This window comes from Centruroides vittatus, unplaced genomic scaffold (assembly GCF_030686945.1).
Source record: "Centruroides vittatus isolate TY-2023 unplaced genomic scaffold, ASM3068694v2 contig_393, whole genome shotgun sequence".
Classification (NCBI taxonomy): domain Eukaryota; kingdom Metazoa; phylum Arthropoda; class Arachnida; order Scorpiones; family Buthidae; genus Centruroides; species Centruroides vittatus.
Window position 1 is genome coordinate 991,043 of NW_027122209.1, and position 19,601 is coordinate 1,010,643.

General features: G+C 27.3%; 1 protein-coding gene across 1 annotated transcript in view; it reads left to right on the forward strand.

Annotated features, from left to right (window-relative positions):
* Positions 1–19,601, forward strand: part of LOC136976075 (calcium-independent protein kinase C-like) — a 102,895-nt gene that overhangs the window by 31,563 nt on the left and 51,731 nt on the right. The window contains 1 exon segment of the mRNA XM_067271280.1: positions 16,270–16,324. Within this exon segment, the coding sequence (XP_067127381.1) occupies positions 16,270–16,324 (55 nt within the window).

Sequence of the window (19,601 nt, forward strand, 5' to 3'; positions counted from 1 at the left end):
TGTTTGCATTCCCATCAACATGCAAATAAGTTTTTCCATTGCATAAATATTTACTGAAATAAAAATAGTTTAATTTGTTAGATCTCACAAATGATCATGTACAGTATCTGTTACAAAACAATATTGTGGATACAGCACTCGTGATAACACTTGCACACTTGCAGCTGTGGATCTTTTTTGCCAATATGTTTATAAAGTGAAATGAATATATAAAGTTTATTAAATATTTCTTGATGAAGTAACAAACTATTATATAAATAAAAATTGAATAAATAATGAAATTTATTACAAAATAATAATAATATATATTAATTCAATCTGATTGGGGGAGTCGTGGACGGTGTTGGTGACTTTTCAAGTGAGGCTAGAAGTGACGTTTTACGGTAGCAGTGTGGAAAGTAATTGAATATGGTGTATCAGAAAGTTCACGAATACACAAATATTCTAAGAATAAGTTTAATAAGGTGTTTATTGCAAATGGCGGGGATAGAGTCTAACCCCGGGCCTTTGGCTAGATCTCCTCAGGAGATTGATCGTGCAGATATGCAAAGTAAGAGGCGTGGAAGACCCCGGAAAGGTAGCGCGAAAGTCTTAGAGAGAGGAGATGAGTTATCAAATCTGAAGAATGGTGAACAAGAACAAATTGTAGAAACCCCTTCTAAAACTAAAAGTGGGATAGTGAGAGACTCAAATATTCAAGACTACTTTGTATCGGCAGCGGAAAAAGAAGAATGTGAAACGGAAGAGACTCAATACACTTTAAAAGGAATATACGAGTTGATTCAGGAAAAGTTTGTACAGCTAAAATCAGATTTAAGTACGATAAAAGCAGAAGTAACATCACTAAAGAAAGAGAATAGAGAATTGAGAGAGGATTTGGATAAAGCCGTCCAGAGAGTGATCGACCTCGACCAGATAGTTAAGTCTGGCAAACAACTGCAAGGTAAGCTGGAGTTTCAAATTGATTCTTTGAGAAACGAGAAGGTAAAGAACAATATTATAGTCCTGAACTTCCCGTTCAAGACAAACGATCTCACGGATGAAATTAATTATTATATTAAGAACGACCTAGGATTACCTGACTGTTTGCCTGATGGTGTGGTCAGTGTGTCAGATGGAGAAGATAAATCTATTGTGAAAATTTTATTAAGTTCTAGCTATGAGAGAAACTCGATTTTGCGAGAGTTTTGGAAAAAGAGGTCAAAGTTATCCGGTACAGGAAAGGGAAAGTTTCTATTTATAGCAGATCTATGCAAGAGATCCAGGATCAGAAGGAAAAAATTAACTTTAATGATAAGTCAAGAAAAAGCTAAGGGTCATAAAATAAAGGTTAGAGACGATTATTTCATAAAAGATGGTAATATTTTTACGTATGATTTAAATCTGGAAGAAGTAATTCAGATTAAATATTTTTTATGAGTCGCCAGACTGTTGATATAGAGAGGTGTGAGCAGGAGAGGTTGGAATTTGATGTTAATATAGTTCACTCCATTGTTTATGCAGACGATATTGTGATAATCGCCCCCACTGCTGCCGCTCTACGGAGGAAAATTCAGCAAACAACTTTATATTTTAATAAATTAAAATTGAATATTAATCCGAAGAAATCGGCTATCATGGTGTTTAGAAATGGTTCTAGGATTTCAAAGAAGAACATGTTATTTTATATTAATAAAGAGGAATTAAAAATAGTCAATGAAATAAAGTTTTTAGGGATAAATTTGACCCCTATGCTGTCCTTTGAAAAACAAGTCAGGGTCTCACTGGTCAAGGCAAATAAGTTGATATGAAGTTTAGTAATGCTATTTTCAAAAATTAAATTGAAAAACATTCAAACTTAATTTAAATTGTTTTCAGTAATTGTTAACGCAACAAGCTATGCAGCCCCAATTTGGTGTTTGCCAAAATATCAGAAGTTAGAGACGATTCAACTAAGTTCATACGGAGAGTATTTTTACTGGACTATAAATTCCCTGGAAGCATTCTGAGATTGGAATTGCATAGATTTAGAATGACGTCAATGTTGGTTAAGTGATGCGTAAAATTTTTAATGAAGGTAAGAGACAGCGGACAGCTGTTATTTAGCCTTTTGAACCAATTATGCTGGAAATCATTACGTTCAGAATCAAGAAAGAACTGGGTAAGTCAACTGACTGGAATAATCAATAATTTTGGATTCTCGATGGGGCCGATTATACACCTTTCGGAGACTAGTGAAGAATTATGTAGACAGCTTACTAGAAGCGTAATGGAGAATTCATTGGTACTGGACGCAGAGGATATCCGGTCACGAAAGCTGCCGAATTCCTATAATATAATACTGGACTACCCAAATATCAATAATTATAAGTTACTTAATCTCCCCTTTGGTGCTAGGAGGTTCTTCGTCCAGCTTTGCCTTAATAATGATGTAATAATGATTGAAAACAAGATTTATATCTATTCTAAAAGTGAATGGCCGAGGTGTCATGAAAATTTCTCTAAATTTCATCTGGTCTGTGGATGCGGAAAAGCAATAGTCCTAAGACAAAGTTTCGATTAAAAAAAAAAAATTTTAAATGAGTGCTCCTCGGAAAAAGAAATGTAATTTTTCTTTCCATGTGGCTAAGTTAAAATCTATTTATAATTTGTATAATTTTGTTAAAAATTTGTAACTATATAATTGCTAGTTAAAGTGTGTAGAACAAAACTCCCCTTGTAACAGGCATAGGCCTAATACAAATAAAGATGGATTGAAATTGAAAAAATTCAATCTGATTAAGATTGAAGAAAGATTAAAATTTTTGAAGATTAATTATTTATCTAAAATTATATTTTATTTATAAATTAAATAGAAAGGGACTTCATTTTTTTACATTTTTGATTTCTGCATATTTTTTATTGTTCTTGAAGTTTACTGTTATAATTAGTTGAAACTCATATAAGATGTAGTCTGTATTTAGTCTGAGCATTAAGTGAAAACTTCCAATTTAAAGTGGGCAATGCATAACATGTTAATTTTGAAAATTGAAATAGATAAAAATATGAAATTTTGTCAATATACTTTTACAATATTTGTAAAAATTGATTAATTTTTTTTTAAATTAATGTGAAATGATTATTTAATTTTTAAAAAATGAATAATTTTTTGCAAAATAAAGAATTTCAATCATTTTGCTGTTATAACAAGGTGAAGTGTAAGGAGTAAAAGTTTCTAATAGATGGCACCACTAACAAAGAACTAGGTACACAACATTCAATATACATTTACTTTAGATATTTTGATGAGACAACAGAATGACCAACAGATATTCAGAGAGCTATTGGTCACATTGATAATCATAACTGGACTTAGACTCAGTTTTCATCCTGACATTAAATATCTTATTCTGAAGTTGAAAGCTTCAATTAGTTGGAAAAAGAATTTTTCCAACTAATGAACAAGTTTAACAAAATTACATTTGTCAATAAAGGTACTGCTGTTACTAAAATAATTGTAGAATAATGCTAAAAATCTACTGGACTGACACTAGATTAGTTAATGACACTCTTGTTACTGTAATTGATGTCATATATAAATAAAGATAGAAGAAAGCCCTTATTACCTATTTGTGTTATGGTAAAATTTGTTAAGTATATCAGTCCTTGTCTATATAAAATTGTCTATATAATTGTCCTGTTTTTCCCATTTTTCCAACCAAATTCTAATGGAAAGATGGTAACCATGATTGTTCATATTGGCAGTTTCCATAGACAATTGCATATGCTTTTACAATTTATAAGGCTCAGAGATTAACAATTGATAATGAAACATGTTCTAGTCAAGGAGCAGATTCTTTCTTGCCTATGTAGACTTCAGCTTTAAGTTAGGTATAGAAACTTTACAACATAATAATTGAGCCACTTTTTAATGCTGAAAGAAACAATGCAACCAAAATCGTGAGAGTTCAAAAAAAGAGAAACATTTTTTAAATACCCGTTTCTATCAAATTCAGATTTATTTTATTAAATTTTTGTAACTTGAATTTTTACTTATTATTCAGGTTATTCATAATCCTCAGACACAAATGTCTAATGTTTGTCTAGTTAGACAATCTATGAAATAATATAAACCTATCAATCTCACTTGTTGCTTATTACTACAAGAAGGTAGTTTATCTTTTAACAAAGATATTGAAAGTTTCTCATATAAATTTAAATAGTTTTTTGATTTTCAATTAAAATGTGAACTGATTTGAAACATTATGAAATCACTTATCAATATTTGAAGGAAAGTACAGTACCATGTCACAATAGTAATTTTAAGACAAATTTATTTTTATAAAAATATTGTTCCTTATAATATGCATCTATTCTTTGCTGTTTCTCTATCAAACCAGAACAAAAATACAAAGTGACAATGTATCATATATCTAATTTAAACTAATTTTAAATGGGAGCACTCATTGCATACAACAAACAATGAAACAAAAAATTAAAAAATTTATTTTGATAACACAAACTATTAGAATTTCAAAATTTTGTTTATTTCTTAACTGTTTATTTGTAATGTCCTAACTGCATTTATTTAATAAATTTTCCATAATATTTTTAAGTAATAAAGCTAATAATTTAGTAATTGATTATATGATTGCTTACCAAATTTTTGATGGTCCAAACATTACTTCTTTGATCATTTAATTTCTCATATACAAAATGTTTCTGTTAAACTTTCAGCAAAAAATTTTTATATTCAATATTTAAAGCAATATTAATTTTTGAATTAAGGTAATCAATTTTTAATAATTGTGTGACCACAATGCATAAAAAAAATTAAATTAAAATAATTAGTTCTAACAAGACTGTAAGTAACAGATATGTAATATCAATGGTGCGGCTTCTTTATATTGTTTAAAATTCAATTTCTTTAAAAAAGATCTTTCTTTCTTAAAAATAATTGATGAAACTTCACAGTGAAGTTTCATCAATTATTTTTAAGAAAGAAAGATTGAATTTTAAACTAACAAGACTGCTTTTTGTTGTTAAAGAAACATGTTCCTGAATAAAAGAAAACAATAGTTCTATCATTTGAAGCATTTACAAATGAGGCTTTTTCTTAGAGCATAATAAAACTTTTTTCTTCACATTTGGAGTAGTCATTTGCCAGTTTAGTGCTTCAAGATGTCCCCTAATAAAAGTGTCCAGGAAGACATCTCAAAATGTCTACCTAGACACTGCCAAACACTGGGCACTCTCTTTCCTTTCCAGTACAGACATCATTTATGGACAGCCCTAGGAAATAAATTTTTTTCTATTTAAACCTAAGAATATTATATTTTTTTCTCTTTAATTAATTTTAAAAAAGATACTCAAATAATATAATTTTAAAAGGTACCCCAAAATTTCATTGCTAATGGATTCATCATAATCATTTTTTTTATTCACTTCTACTTTCAGTTCTTCAGTTCTCTTTGATAAGTACTTTCAAACCTCTTGGTTCATCTGTAGATTGGTCATTTCTATTCTAATACTTTAAATTTGAAATATAAGAAAAGAAACAAAATAGTTATAAAATAGTTAGAATGGTGTAGTAATAGGATGGAAGTCTAACATTACCACATTATGATAGAGAAATATATAAAATTGGGGGAAAAAATCAACAAAATTTTATCTTAGTAATTTTACATTTTTTATTATTATTTTGATTTCATTATAAGAAAGTTGTAGTAGTTTTTATTTTTATATAAATATTCAATCAAATTCAGCTTATCTGTGACATGTATCTAATCTAACAAATAACTTGTATTAAATTTTTTGATCCACAATAATAATTATGAAAAAGTAAAGTATCTTTATTTATACTAAATTTATATTAGATCAATATTCAATGAATAAGTTAAATTATTTTCTTACTGTTTGTTAGAATGCTATCAGATAAAATTACTTATCTTCAGTTCAATTTACATAATAAAATTGTATTCTGAATTTAAAGCTTAGTGTACAATTTTTCCCATTTTACAAACTCTTAAATTTAGGTTTGTAAAAGATGAAAATATAAAAGTAAGATTTATTTTGAAAAAAATTATTTTTAGTCTAGACTATTGATGATAAATGATCCATTTTCTTATAATTCAAAAATTTTATTCATTGTTATATTATTCATTTGGCTCAAATATATTATGTTAAACTTCTTAACTCTTTATGAAATAGCTCCAAATTATTATTATTATTATTAATGAATAAATATATTTTGTTTACAGCTTTTTTGCATAAATTATGATCATTGTATATATTACAGTTTAATAATTTATGTTAAAAACTTTGTTATAAAAAAAACTAAATGTTTAAATACATGATCATTAAAATTTCTACAATAATGTAATGTTTAAAATAAATTACAAAGAATTTGTTATACATCTGTTTCTTTATTTATTTTTGTTACTGTATTGATTTTGTGTTTATGTAAATAAATATGAAGAATGAATAGTACAGTAGTGTATATGTTTATTTTTAACTTAACTGCACTAACTAAAAATAATTTTTGTTACAGCTTGATTATTTAACATGCAATGTAAAAGTTTAAGATGATTTTAATCAGTTTTTCAAATTTTCATGAATGAATATTTTAAAACTAGTTTTGAACATAATTGTATTTTGTACAAAACTATTAGTTTTAATATATTTATTTTGTTTTTCAATTGTAAATAAAATATGAATTGTAATAAAGATTTAAGTGTAAATTATTCATAATTAATGTATACGTTCATGAAAATTTACAAATGAATTTAATAATCATTAAGTTTTATTTTCACTGTATAACAAAAATTCTGAAGGTTTTTTCAGTTTTAAAGAAAATTTTTGTTTGTTTGATATAAATTGTGTCAGTAATCTGGTTTTAGTATTTATATCAACAACTGCAGTAAATGATCGAACTAAATTTTATTCAAATTTAGCCCAATCAATTACGGCAGTTGTTGGTGTATTTGCTTATGATATCGGGTTTCATTTGATGTATGTTTAGTATTTATGTTTTGTGTTATAAAATGTTATTTACATTAAATAAAAATATATATTTTAATTTCCTAGTTGTGTGACCGTAAATAGTACTATAAAAGAAATTTATTTTATAGTATGATATAGTAAACAAAATCATTAGTTAGAATTTTGAAGTTTTTTGAATTGATATTTTTTAACTTATTATAATGATATGTCATTATGAAAATACACTGGTGTCCTAAAGTCCCAAATGTTGGCTATTTTATCAAAACAACTGAATAAAATAGAATAGTATTTGTACGTAATGTACTTTATGTATTATTGTCTTAAATTCACTTGAGACACATTATCTAAAGTGAAATTTGCATAACAGAAAACTGACAAATAGGCAAATTAAGTTCCCTGGCTGACACCATGATGGGCATTTCTCATTAATCATTGTGTTTGTGTACTTCTATTTGTACCTCAATCTCTTCTATGGTTTATGTATCTCAGAAAAGATTGGTTTTGTAGAGAGCATTGTTTGTTTATGGAGTCAATATGACCAAGGTTGTATTCTCTTTACAGATGAGTTAAGATTCTGTTTACAGACAGATTGTCATCATCATTTCATCTCATGAAAATAACAAATCTGTTATCTTCTTTCAAACACCAGAGAAGTGGTGGTTTGTAGGCCTGAGTGGCATTATAGTAAATGGCTGCACACCTCTCTATGTGTTTGAGAGAGGCAGTTTGAATGATATATGTTATAGGACAAGATCCTGCTATTCTACCAGGTTTTTTTTCAGATAGCTGTTGTCCCTCACTTTCTTTTAATGGATGATAATGCTTGATCTCATAGGGCTCAGTCCCTGAAAATTTTCACATGTATTTCAAATCACTCTGTATTTATAAGGTCATTATTAGTATTAAATATTTGGACCCAAAAAAGAAAATGCAAAATGATGCAGTAAATTTTAAAAAAGGAACAAATTGGTGCAAATATGAGGATGCTCACCTCAAGTCATTCATTATTAATTCATTAATAATGACTAATAATCAGTATGACAGTTTCATATTCTACTAAATTTTTTCAATTCTTTTACATTACAATCTTTTTACATGATATGCTGTTTATTTACTAAAAGTAATTCCAAAAAAAAACCTAGTTTACACTGTTACCAAAATGTTCATTATTGTCATCATTTGAGCTTTCATAAATTATGCTCAAAAATGAATTCTATTTTATAACATGTAATTATGATTTAAATTAAATAGCAAATTTTGCAAATATATTTTTTGTTCGTTCAAGATATTATAAAAACAAAAACTTTATATTTGTAGCCTTTTAAAAAAATAATTTAATGACTCAAAAATCTGCAAATAATCCAACACAGAAATTTAGTAGAGAACCGAAAATCGGAAATCAATTGGGGACTGGGGTTGTTCAGATTAGTGGTTTGTTCCGATTACCGATTATGTACGAATAAATATATTAACCTGTCCGATGTTCAAATTTTTCTCCGTTGCGTGTCGCTTCGTGTTGAATTTTTCTCCGTTGCGTGTTGCTTCGTGTTGAATTTTCGTCGATTTTAAGCCTAACGAAAATTTTTATAATAATAATCGAGGCTATCGTATTCTTAAAAATTATTTATTCATTTTGTACAAACAAAATAAATATATTGAAGAATATAAAAACATGAAAATTATACTTTAGAAGTAAATTTAGTATCAAAAACGTTTGATTCAGCACGACACAGTCCGACTGAAAATCGTTTTGATTACCGGCGATTCCGATTACCGGGGTTCCGATTAACGAGTCTCTACTGTAGTCTTATTTATTAGCCCAGTCCAAGCTGCTATTTTTTTCCATTCTGACAACACTGTGGTTGTGCTTTGTGGCTTTCTTTTGATTTCCCATCAAATATTTGTTTGCTGTGATTGTTTATTAGTTGATATGGAGTAATAATGAAACTGAAGCAGCTAAAATGGTATGAAGGGTTGAAAATGATGCCATGGTATGAATTTGGTGCAAATTTCGGGAGGCCTATAATTTAACTAATGACATTTTCTATTTTATTTTTTCATGCCCAATTTAAATACAAAAAAATGCCTAATCTTAATCATCATATTTCATATCAAATGCATTTTTATGTTCAAATTTCAGAAATTTGAAGTTTAATATGAGCCTTTATATATGAAAATTGTATACAAATATTTTTTTGTAATAAAATATTTATCATCTTTTATGGTGATGCATCTTTACATACCAAAACTTTCTACTTCCTGTTAGAAAATTTAATGTTATTTTTGAAAATGATTTTTAGACTTTTAATTTTGTACATCAGTTTATTATTTGCTGAAAAATGTATGTAGATTAGCTAAATAATGTTATTATCTCCATTTTAAAATATTCTAAAGAAACCATTATCAATCCTTTATAAAAATTGCTTTCAAATAAAATTTAATTTCTGATTAATTGTTTTGAATTTTTAATATCAAAGTTTAAAGTGAAAAATTTTTATAAATTGAAAAAATTAAAATAGATCAACGGTCGGCAACCGGTGGTCCGCAAGAAAATTTTGGTGGTCTGTGGAGAAATTTGGACATTGATCAACTGAAGGTTACGTGAAGTATTACGAAAGAAATGCAAAATGCTTAGTTGCTTTTTTCACTCTTTGGGGGTTTCTATTCAAATCTAAAACCAAATACAAAGTGATTGCTATCAATAAATAATGAATAATAAACAATATTGTGAGTGCGATAGTCGTCTTTCGTGGAAAAGTGCTAAGAATTCATAAACTTATTTCAAACAAGCAGCAATGAACTTTAGGCTTGCGTTAATTTGCTATAATTAAACACGCAAGTTTCATATTGATATAGTAAAATTGAACTTTTATGATCATTACTATACTACAGATTTTGTATCGTTTAAAAAAATTCATGATAGTGGTCCGCGGGATTCAAAATTGTGAGTTTAATGGTCTGTGAGGTCAGAAAGGTTGCTGACCTCTGAAATAGATGACCAGCATGACTCCATTGCTAATGGAAAAGTATGATGTACAAGGGCAAGACACTACAGTACTAATTTGAAGTGGAGAGCATATGTTTTAAATTAAATAAATTAAAAATATGATTAAAAATTGCAGCCTGGCATTGTAATGATATCACAATAAATAAATGTTTGGTTTTTCATGTTTTTCAAATTATTATGAAGTTTTTCATCTATCTCAATGTAAAAAATGTTAGTACTATTTATAAAATTTTTTAGTAATAATATACAAAGCAGATATGAAATTTTGTTTTTAGTTTGAACTTTTTGATTTCATATTGTGATACATATGAAATATAAATATAAATTTTGTGTTGTTTTAATAAATATGCCAAAAAAAAGAAGCAAAAATGTACATATGATATCTATTTAATAATATATATATATATATTAGCTATTAAAATTTCACTACTAATTTTCTATTGATATAAATTTTTGTGAGTATATTTCTAGATTCACATTTGTTGTGTGTAAGTTAAAACTTCATTATAGGCTATTACAGTAACAATTTATTTCAATAAGTGTATACTGAGGCAGATTTAATTGTGATTAATGCCTATGTCATTTGAGTGAACTGCTTACAATTGATTATTACTTATGACTTTATGAATAGAATTTAATTTTTCTAATCATTTTAAATATCTTAATTAAACTTTTTACTGCTTTGAAGGTTATTAATTGACATAGCTTGTATTCATTTAGATTTGAATATGAAATGTTTTTATATTCACCTAAGACATAATATATTATTATTTTACATTATTTGCTTTCATTTGCAAATTTAATAAATATGTCTAAATGAATTGTAAAAAAAAAATATAAATAAGGAATATAAAAAAAAAGGCTTGCCACTATTTGAGAATATATTAATATACCAAATATATTTCATTATCACTAAAAATCAGATTTTAAATATCAGTATGTATTTCAAATTTAATAAAATTTAGACAAGGCCAAGTTGTATATTACTGTTGCATCCCAAATCTGAAATTGGTAACTTTATTTTCATAGAAGAGTCCTTTTGGAACACGGCTATTATTCGTTGTTTATGCTGTGAAAGAAGACACGATAGTGAACACACTGATGTGATTCAATAAACTGCCAAATGTTGTTGGTGCAATGTGTCTATGACAGCTTATTTCCTATTCAGTTGTTTATACATTGTTAAAAATGTCAAAAAAGGCACGATAATGATAATTCTCTTTAATTCCATCATATTATATTCCAAAATTAAAAATAAAATCCAGAATCAGAAATATTCTCATTCCCAAGCATTTCAGATTACAAATACTCAACCTATACAACTAATAAAATTAGTATATTATAGAAGCATGTACTGATAGTTATACCAAAATCTGAAAAGAATATAATTATTCACATTTGTTTTGTGAATTTCAAAACAAACAAATGCTTCTAAATATAAAACATTATATAAAATTTCAGAAATTATTAAAAATGTTTGACTTCATTTAAAAGACAATTAAGAAATCAAGCTCTAAAATTAACATTCTCTTCCAATGAAATCAGTGATTTGGGTGCTTCCATAAAGTGATTGAATCATAAATAACACATAAACTGTTCCAGACAAGCTTTAATGGTTTTTAAAATAATCTTAAAAATATATCTCAGTGAACTGAATTTTGAGCTACTCTACATTAGTATTTTTAGAGGAGAAAAATCTGTTAAATATTAATAGCTTAATATTTTTGATAACTATACAATTATTCTGTTGTTAAAAATTCTGTTTTCCATGTCTTCTGTTTAAGAGACTTGGCTTTTATGTATTTGTTATTTTAATTGAAAATATGCAAGACATCATTTTTAGTTTGGTTTTTTTTGTTGTTGTTTATAAATAAAACTTTTTAAACTTAAAATATCAAACAAATATTTAATTTTTAATTATCAAAATGAAAGATTTAGTATGTACTTTTGAAATATTTTCTATAAAAATTAGAAAAATTCTTATATAAATCATATAAGTGTTAATTGTAGGAATGATTTTTATAATTTATTAATTATTGGAAAATATATGTGAAAAAATTTCATATATATATGGAATAGAATTCAGGATCCAGAAAATTTGAAATCCAATATCTTTGGAATAGTTCATCAAATCTAAAAACTTGCTGCACATTTGCAGATTTGATTGAATAGACTGAAGATCAACACTTAATTTGTTCTAATATATATACAGGTATCCTTCATACAACATGGCATTCCTACAACAAGGTTTCACTCTAACACAGTTGGAGAATTGGAAAATCCCCTGTATAACACTGTTTTGTTCTAACATGGTTCAAGAATTAGAGGCAACCCTTTACAAAATGTCACAATTTTTAAGTTCAAATTCCATCATTTGATATTCTTTTATTCAAGCAAGCTTATGTGTTGTCTTATATTTGCACATGGATTTTAGAATATTGAAATATTCAGGGTTGTTTTATACCTTTTGTCTAGTTTTCTTTAATGAGAACTTATTATATGAGTATAATTTTTCTTTTTCCTTGTCCTAGCTTTCTATTTTAAGCTTAGCTTTCCTATAAACCAAGTGTTACTGCCATTGTTAATAGTACTCTAAATGAACCCAAAAGTCTGTCCCCATGTTTTGTTTTTACACAAGTAAATTAAATTAAAATAATGATGCTCTCAGAACCAATTATGGTGTGATAAGGAAACAATGAAAAGACAAATGTTTTCAAACCCCTTCTGGGCTCTGCATCAAGTTCTTAACCATTCCTAGATGGTTATTTATGTAGTAAATTAAAAGTTACTACATAAAAACATTAAGTTTTTGAAGATACCTTATACAAAGGCAAGCAAATGAAAATATCAGATTTTATGAAAAAAGTAGAGAAAAATCAAGATGTTGCTGATAATTCAGATTATGATCAACATGAAAGCTCAGAAGATGACTATATTTTGCCAAAAAGAAAATGTCCTGTTTTTTATTAGTCCTTTGTTTTGTATAGCATGGCTTTGTATAATATGGTTATTTAAAGCCTAACTACCATGTTATACAGGAGATATCTGTATTTATGCTAAAGAGATTTTTGTTTCCTGAACTCCTCCTGGATTTCTTGGTGGATATGAATGAATTAAGTGTCATCTCTATCTATTTGTTCAAAAGTGCAACAAGCTTTTTGTTTTCAGATCCAATGACCCATTCCAGAGATATTGGGCTCCAAATTTTCTGAAGTTTTCGTATCATTTTGTATAGGGAGTCATTAAGAAACTTTTTTATCATTGAGATTAATAATATATAACCACAGTATCTTTATCTAGCCCAACAATTTTTTTTCTCTGTAAAACAAATGTTTTTGATCTTTATCTAAGATCAAAGTCTAAAGAACATGATGTATTTCAAAATTCAAATCTTCCAATGAGATGTGCATACATGGTTGACATATTTAAATTATAAATATTTATCAAAATATGCTTGACAAGATTATAAAGCATTTCTATTATATATATGAGTCGTTGATTTTGAAAATGGGCAAGTCCATTTTATGTTATTGGTAGATATTTAATGGTTTGCATTTGAATAAATTTAAAAATATTCGTAAACAATAATAGACTTATTTTATATTTTTTTGGGGTTTTATTTTGTGTAAATTTAATATCCAATAATGGTTATCTGCATTAGGTGAAAAAATCATTGATTTGATATGTGCCAATGGACTTGCCTCACTTTCAAAAGCAATGATTTGTTGAAACCGTTGCTTTTCTTTGAGTGGAATATAGTTATAATAACAAAAAATTGACTATTTTATTTATTTACTTATTTATTCTATTTCAACATTTCATACTTTTTTCGAAAAGCTACAATGAAACAAAAAATTAATTTTATAGGAGAAAGTGGAGAAAATAATAATAAATATTTAGTAATAAGTTGCATGCATTTAATTATATTTCTTAGTTTAGATGGTGCAGATTTTTAAAGTATTCATGATAAATGGGTAGTATCTAGGGTAATAAATCCATCATATCTTCATATTTTTCTTTAGAGTGGTCTTGCCTCACTTTCAAAATCAACTCACTAAATATTGTTGACAGTATAAATTTATACTAGTAATAAATTTATACTGATATTTATTGTGAATTGATTAAAAACATAAATTTTATGTTAATTTGTAATAAGAATTAGCTTTAACTATGTTTTTGACAAAATGGATTTGCCCACTTTCAAAATCAACAGTTCATATATTTCTTTATATATAATTAAGAAGAGATATGCTTGCATTTCTCTTCTTTATAGTTAAGAAGGTTCAAATTTTGAAATAAATTGTGTTCTTTACTTTTCAATTTTTGAATAATATCCAAGGAAGATCTTAGGAGATTGAAAATGTTTGTTTTACAGAGAAATAAAATTGTTAGACTAGATAAAGGTATTGTGGTTATGTTTGTTTCATCATCCAGTTTTGTGAAGTTTCTGCTCTGCTCTTTTATTGAGATTTTGTAATATTCAATGTCAGGTTCATGGAATTGTTTGTTAACCAGTAGGACTTGGCTATAAAAAGTTGGATTATATTGATTTACCATTTTAAATGTTGTATACAAAGAAATTTTGTAATTAATTTTTTTAATTGGCACTAAGAGTGAATACATTTCATGTAGTCCAGACTGCAAGTAATTTTTAACAGACATTAAATTTCAATTTTTAATTCTAAATTAAGTTTTCCCATTTGATGACTTATTCTGTAGATACTGTGGATTGTCTGCTAGCTATAGTGATTATATTAATTATAGATTTGAACTGGAATATTGTATAATATATAATAAACACCTTTAATTTTCTGATAGAAAGTCTACTTCTAGAGTTGATTTATATAAATCATATGTTGAATCTGATGATGTGCTTTCATAAGAATTGACAGTACTATTAATTCACAATATAGAATGAATGCTGGAAAATTAAAGATGTTATATTATTTAATAAAATAAGTAATTATTATTCAACATATTTTATTATATTATCTTGAATGAAGTTTAAATTGTAAATGCTTTGATATTTATATAAGATTATGTTCTATCAAATTATCAAATATTTCTTATATTTTTTTACATAAGAAATATTTGATAATTTGACAATATAATTTTTTTTAAATTTTAATAAAAGAATTAATATTTTTTTAGTTTTGTAATTCAAAAAGAAAAATAAAATATAATTTTTGTAAACAAAATAATTTAAAATTTTTTAAAACTATTTTGCTTAGTGGTGTAGAGACTTTGTTCTTTAAGTCTATAATTCTTTTGTTAATTTTATCAACAATTTAGGGTTTTTTTTATATAGACTATTCTTGAATTGAATCAGTTCGGTCATTTGGCATACATCGATTGTCTTGTGTTTCAAATTGCTTTCCTCAAACATAGAATTTGTAATTTATGCAGTAGTGACTTGTATTCTGGCGGCAAGAAAATCCAAAAAGTGATATCATAAACATATTATTGACCAAACATTGCATGATGAAATCTAGTTTTGTCTTGGTTCTCAATTTTCTATATATCTTGGCCATCATTGCCATGTCTTCACATGCCAAAAAAGAAATTTGAGCTGGAAAATAAATAATTTAGTGTTTAAGGAAATTGATTCAAAACAAGACAAGTTTTTAAAATATGAATGGAAGGAATATTTACAATGTAATTTAATTTAATCTCATTGTTTATTTTGCTTAGTTATAATTTTTACACAAATAAAGAATATAATTTCATATAAAAATATTCACATAATTGGAAGAAACAATAAATGTCTTCAAATTCTGTAGTTTTGAACACATCAGAAACGCAAGTCTTTGCAGAAGAATTGATCTGTTATTTGAAGCTACTCATCTGCCACAATATGCAAAAATGTTAAAATAAAAGGTCAAATTCATTGTAAAAATTATCATGTTCCTGAGGTGTTGAAAAGGAGAAAATTTGAAGACATTTATTGTTTATTCCAGTTTTGTGAATATTTTTTATATTTTATTGTCACCTTGACCATTTTATTTATTAATTAACATAATCTCAGTTAAATGAATTATTTATAATGTTTAATTTGTGTAATTATATGTTATTTTTAAGTTATACACACAAATAATTTGTAAGTTATTAATAATTTTAAATATTTTATAAAATGACATAAGGATTCTATAATGAAATAACTGATTTATGTGTAATTGTATTATAAAAATCCTTTCAGATATCACTTTTAATGAATTTTTTATTATATATTGTTTGTACTAATAATTCTCTCTCCCTTTCCTATTAATAATTGAAAATTGACTATATTGATTTATTTTATTCAGATTGACCTAGAACCTGGTGGAAAACTGCATGTTGTAATCGAACTGCAATCACAAGGTGAGTATATTTTTAGCTATATTTTAATTTGGATGTTTCTTTTTATCACGAAAGATTTCCATGATGTTTGCAATTCAACAAAGATAAAATTTCAAACAGAACGTTTACATTATGTAACAATAATCTAATATTCCAGCTAATAAAAATATTCATACATTAACAGCACAAATAAGTTTAAATTTTATGAGAATGATTTTTAATTTTATCTACTAAAATTATATTTTATAGTTAAAATTTAAACTTACTTTTTAAAAATATATGTTCAGGGTATTATAATCTTTGATTGACATTTGTTTGCATTGTGAAAATGTCATTATTGTAACCACTAAATGCTAAATATGATTTTATGCTTTTAAGTTTCTTTTTAAATTTAATAAAAAATAACTTTCTATAAATTTGTTATAAATAATGGGGAAAATAATGCATTTTGCAATAAGTTGTAATTTCTTATATGTAAATTATTTAACTCTCAGAATTAGATATAAATGAGTTTCAGTAACATTAGTTAATAAAAATATATATCAAAATCAATTTTAATTTTTAAATTTATTTATATTATACAAACTGTTCATTCTAAGACCTTTGAAGGTTTTGAAATGGAAAAATTCTGTTGAATTTCTTTTATTCATTTTGAACCAGTTTTAAACTATTCATGTATTTTTGATTAAAATTTAAGACATTAAAATATTTTAAAAATTATTAAGAAGCAGAGAAATTGTTTAATTTATAATTGAACAAATGAATGAAATGAAATTATGAATTATATTTAATGAATTGTATAATGTTGTTACCTTTTCAGCTTTTGTTCTTGAATGACTGTTATAATTGTTTTAACAGAACAAGAGGCACAATAGCTGTAAACAGACTTTCATTTCATATTACTGATGAAATCACAGAGGAAAAAAGTATGAAAATTTATTTAGCTCAATATTAATCATTACATTAATATATTCAAAATGATAATGAAACTGATTTGAAAGAAACTATAAATTTTTCTTGGAATAAGTTTTATGAAGTGCAATTATGACATTTTCTTAATGTTTTTGTAACTTTTACTCTGCAGATTTTATTACTAAAACTGACTTCAAACTAAATATAGTAGATTTATGTTATTGTGATCACTTTGGGTCTTCCTAAACTGATAACAATAATCAACTGGTAACATTAAGTAGAATAAATAAATAAGCTACAATTAGAGGAAAATCTGGTTTTGTTGACTTTAACATTAAGAAGATATGTTAAAACAATTTTTAAAAATGTATAACCTGAAGGTTTGTTAATTATAATTATTATTGTTGTTGTTGTTGTTAATATGTAATTTATACAGTATTCCTTGTCTGCTATCAACTTAAACAACAGCTAGTGTTTTGCCAGCAGTTTAAACTGTTGTATTGTAAACAAATAATAATTGAAATAATTAACATTTCAATCATTGATTAAAACTGATAATGATTACATGCTATTAGCTGCAGATTGAGACTGATAACATGCAATCATTTGCCTACAATTTGCCTACTTAGACAAACAGTAGGCAAATTTTGTCAATCTAAATAACAGTACTGTTATTTAGCTTGGCAAAATTATATAGATTATTGGAAATTTGTTTGGTTGGTACTGCTTGTATGTTATAAGAAGAAAATACAGCTATTTAAGGAAACCACAATGAGATACCTACCGCTAATAGTGTATCTGATTTCCATGTGTTGGTGAATTCCCTCGAAAACACAATACTTAATGAAGCCAATCAACACTATATGAGAATTATGGATCTTCTCCCAGAAAAATGTACAAATCTGAAAACTGATGAGCGTAAGGAAGTCAGAGACAGGATCACACACTTATTTTCATGTCTTGGACAGTTCCACGGTATTCTGAAAAAAGTCAGATCAAGCCGACCCCAATGTTCTTCACCACCTACTACATCTGCTCCTGCAACTACTTACGCTGAAGTCACGAAACTGAACACTCAGCCCAGTTTGACCACTAAGACCATCAATAAATCTCTCAGAAACAAAGTAAATAATGAGGGCACTGGAGGAAGTTATGCCTTGATCTTATATCCCAATACCGAAGACCAGGGCAGTAGCACTAATATGCAACATATTGAGAATGAAATTAAGCAAAAAGTAAAACCGCAAGAGCTCAAAATAAAAGTCAAATCTGTTAGGAAAGTAAATGGAAACGGAATTTGTTTTAGAACAGACAGCCACAGAGAGGCGGAAATCCTTGCCAATGCTATTGAAAACCTTCCAAAAATATCAAGCAAAGTTATAAGCAGAATCTCTGAAGGAAGAAGGCCAAGAATCATCTTAAACAATGTGCCCATCTCAGTAGATGAAGCAGAAATCATTCCAATCATTTATGACCAAAACCAAGTTTTTCAGAATATCACTAAGGAAGAATTTGTGGAAAATACCAGAGTAAGCACAATATTATATAGGAACAACAATAGAGAAAATTGCCGACACATTGTCCTCTCTACAACACCGAAACTTAGGGATATACTGATCCGTACTAAACATATCGCTGTGCAATGGGCCAACATTTTTGTTAATGATTACATCCCACTGGTGAGGTGTTACCAGTGTTGTGGGTACAACCACATCTCTACTAATTGCCCAAACAGGCAGAAATGTAGTCACTGTGCAAAAGGGCATAGGTTTGGAGAATGCCAAAGGCTTGAACATACCCCCTGCTGCACCAATTGTAAAACTGCCAACAAACACATACCTTCTTTTGACCGATATGCCACAGACCACAATGCTTTCAGCCCTCAGTGCCCTGTTACATTAAGAATGAAGACTCAAACAATACGACAGACCAATTATGGACTATGATCATATAACGATAAACACAAGGATACCTCATGTACAAGACTCGATCAACACCTCTCCTACTCCGACTATGGCTATTACTAGTACCAGTAATAACTGTAAAAAGAAAACCTTATCCATCTTACAGATCAACCTTCAAAGGGGTAAGGCCCCTTCGTCCTTAATCATCAAGACAGCTGAGGACTGGGACTCTGATATTATTGTTGCCCAAGAACCCTATCTCTTCAAAGGAGAGCTTACAAACTATAGTGGCTGGAAGACTTTTCCTCCCAGGGGCTCAAAAACTAACACCAAGACTGCCATCCATGTCAGGAACACCCACCTCACAGTGCAATACATGCCGCACTTGTCCACCTATTATGTCACGACCTGTTCCATCAATATTAACTGTGAAAACATCTTCATCTCATCTGTTTATTGCTCGCCCTTTGAAGACATTGAAC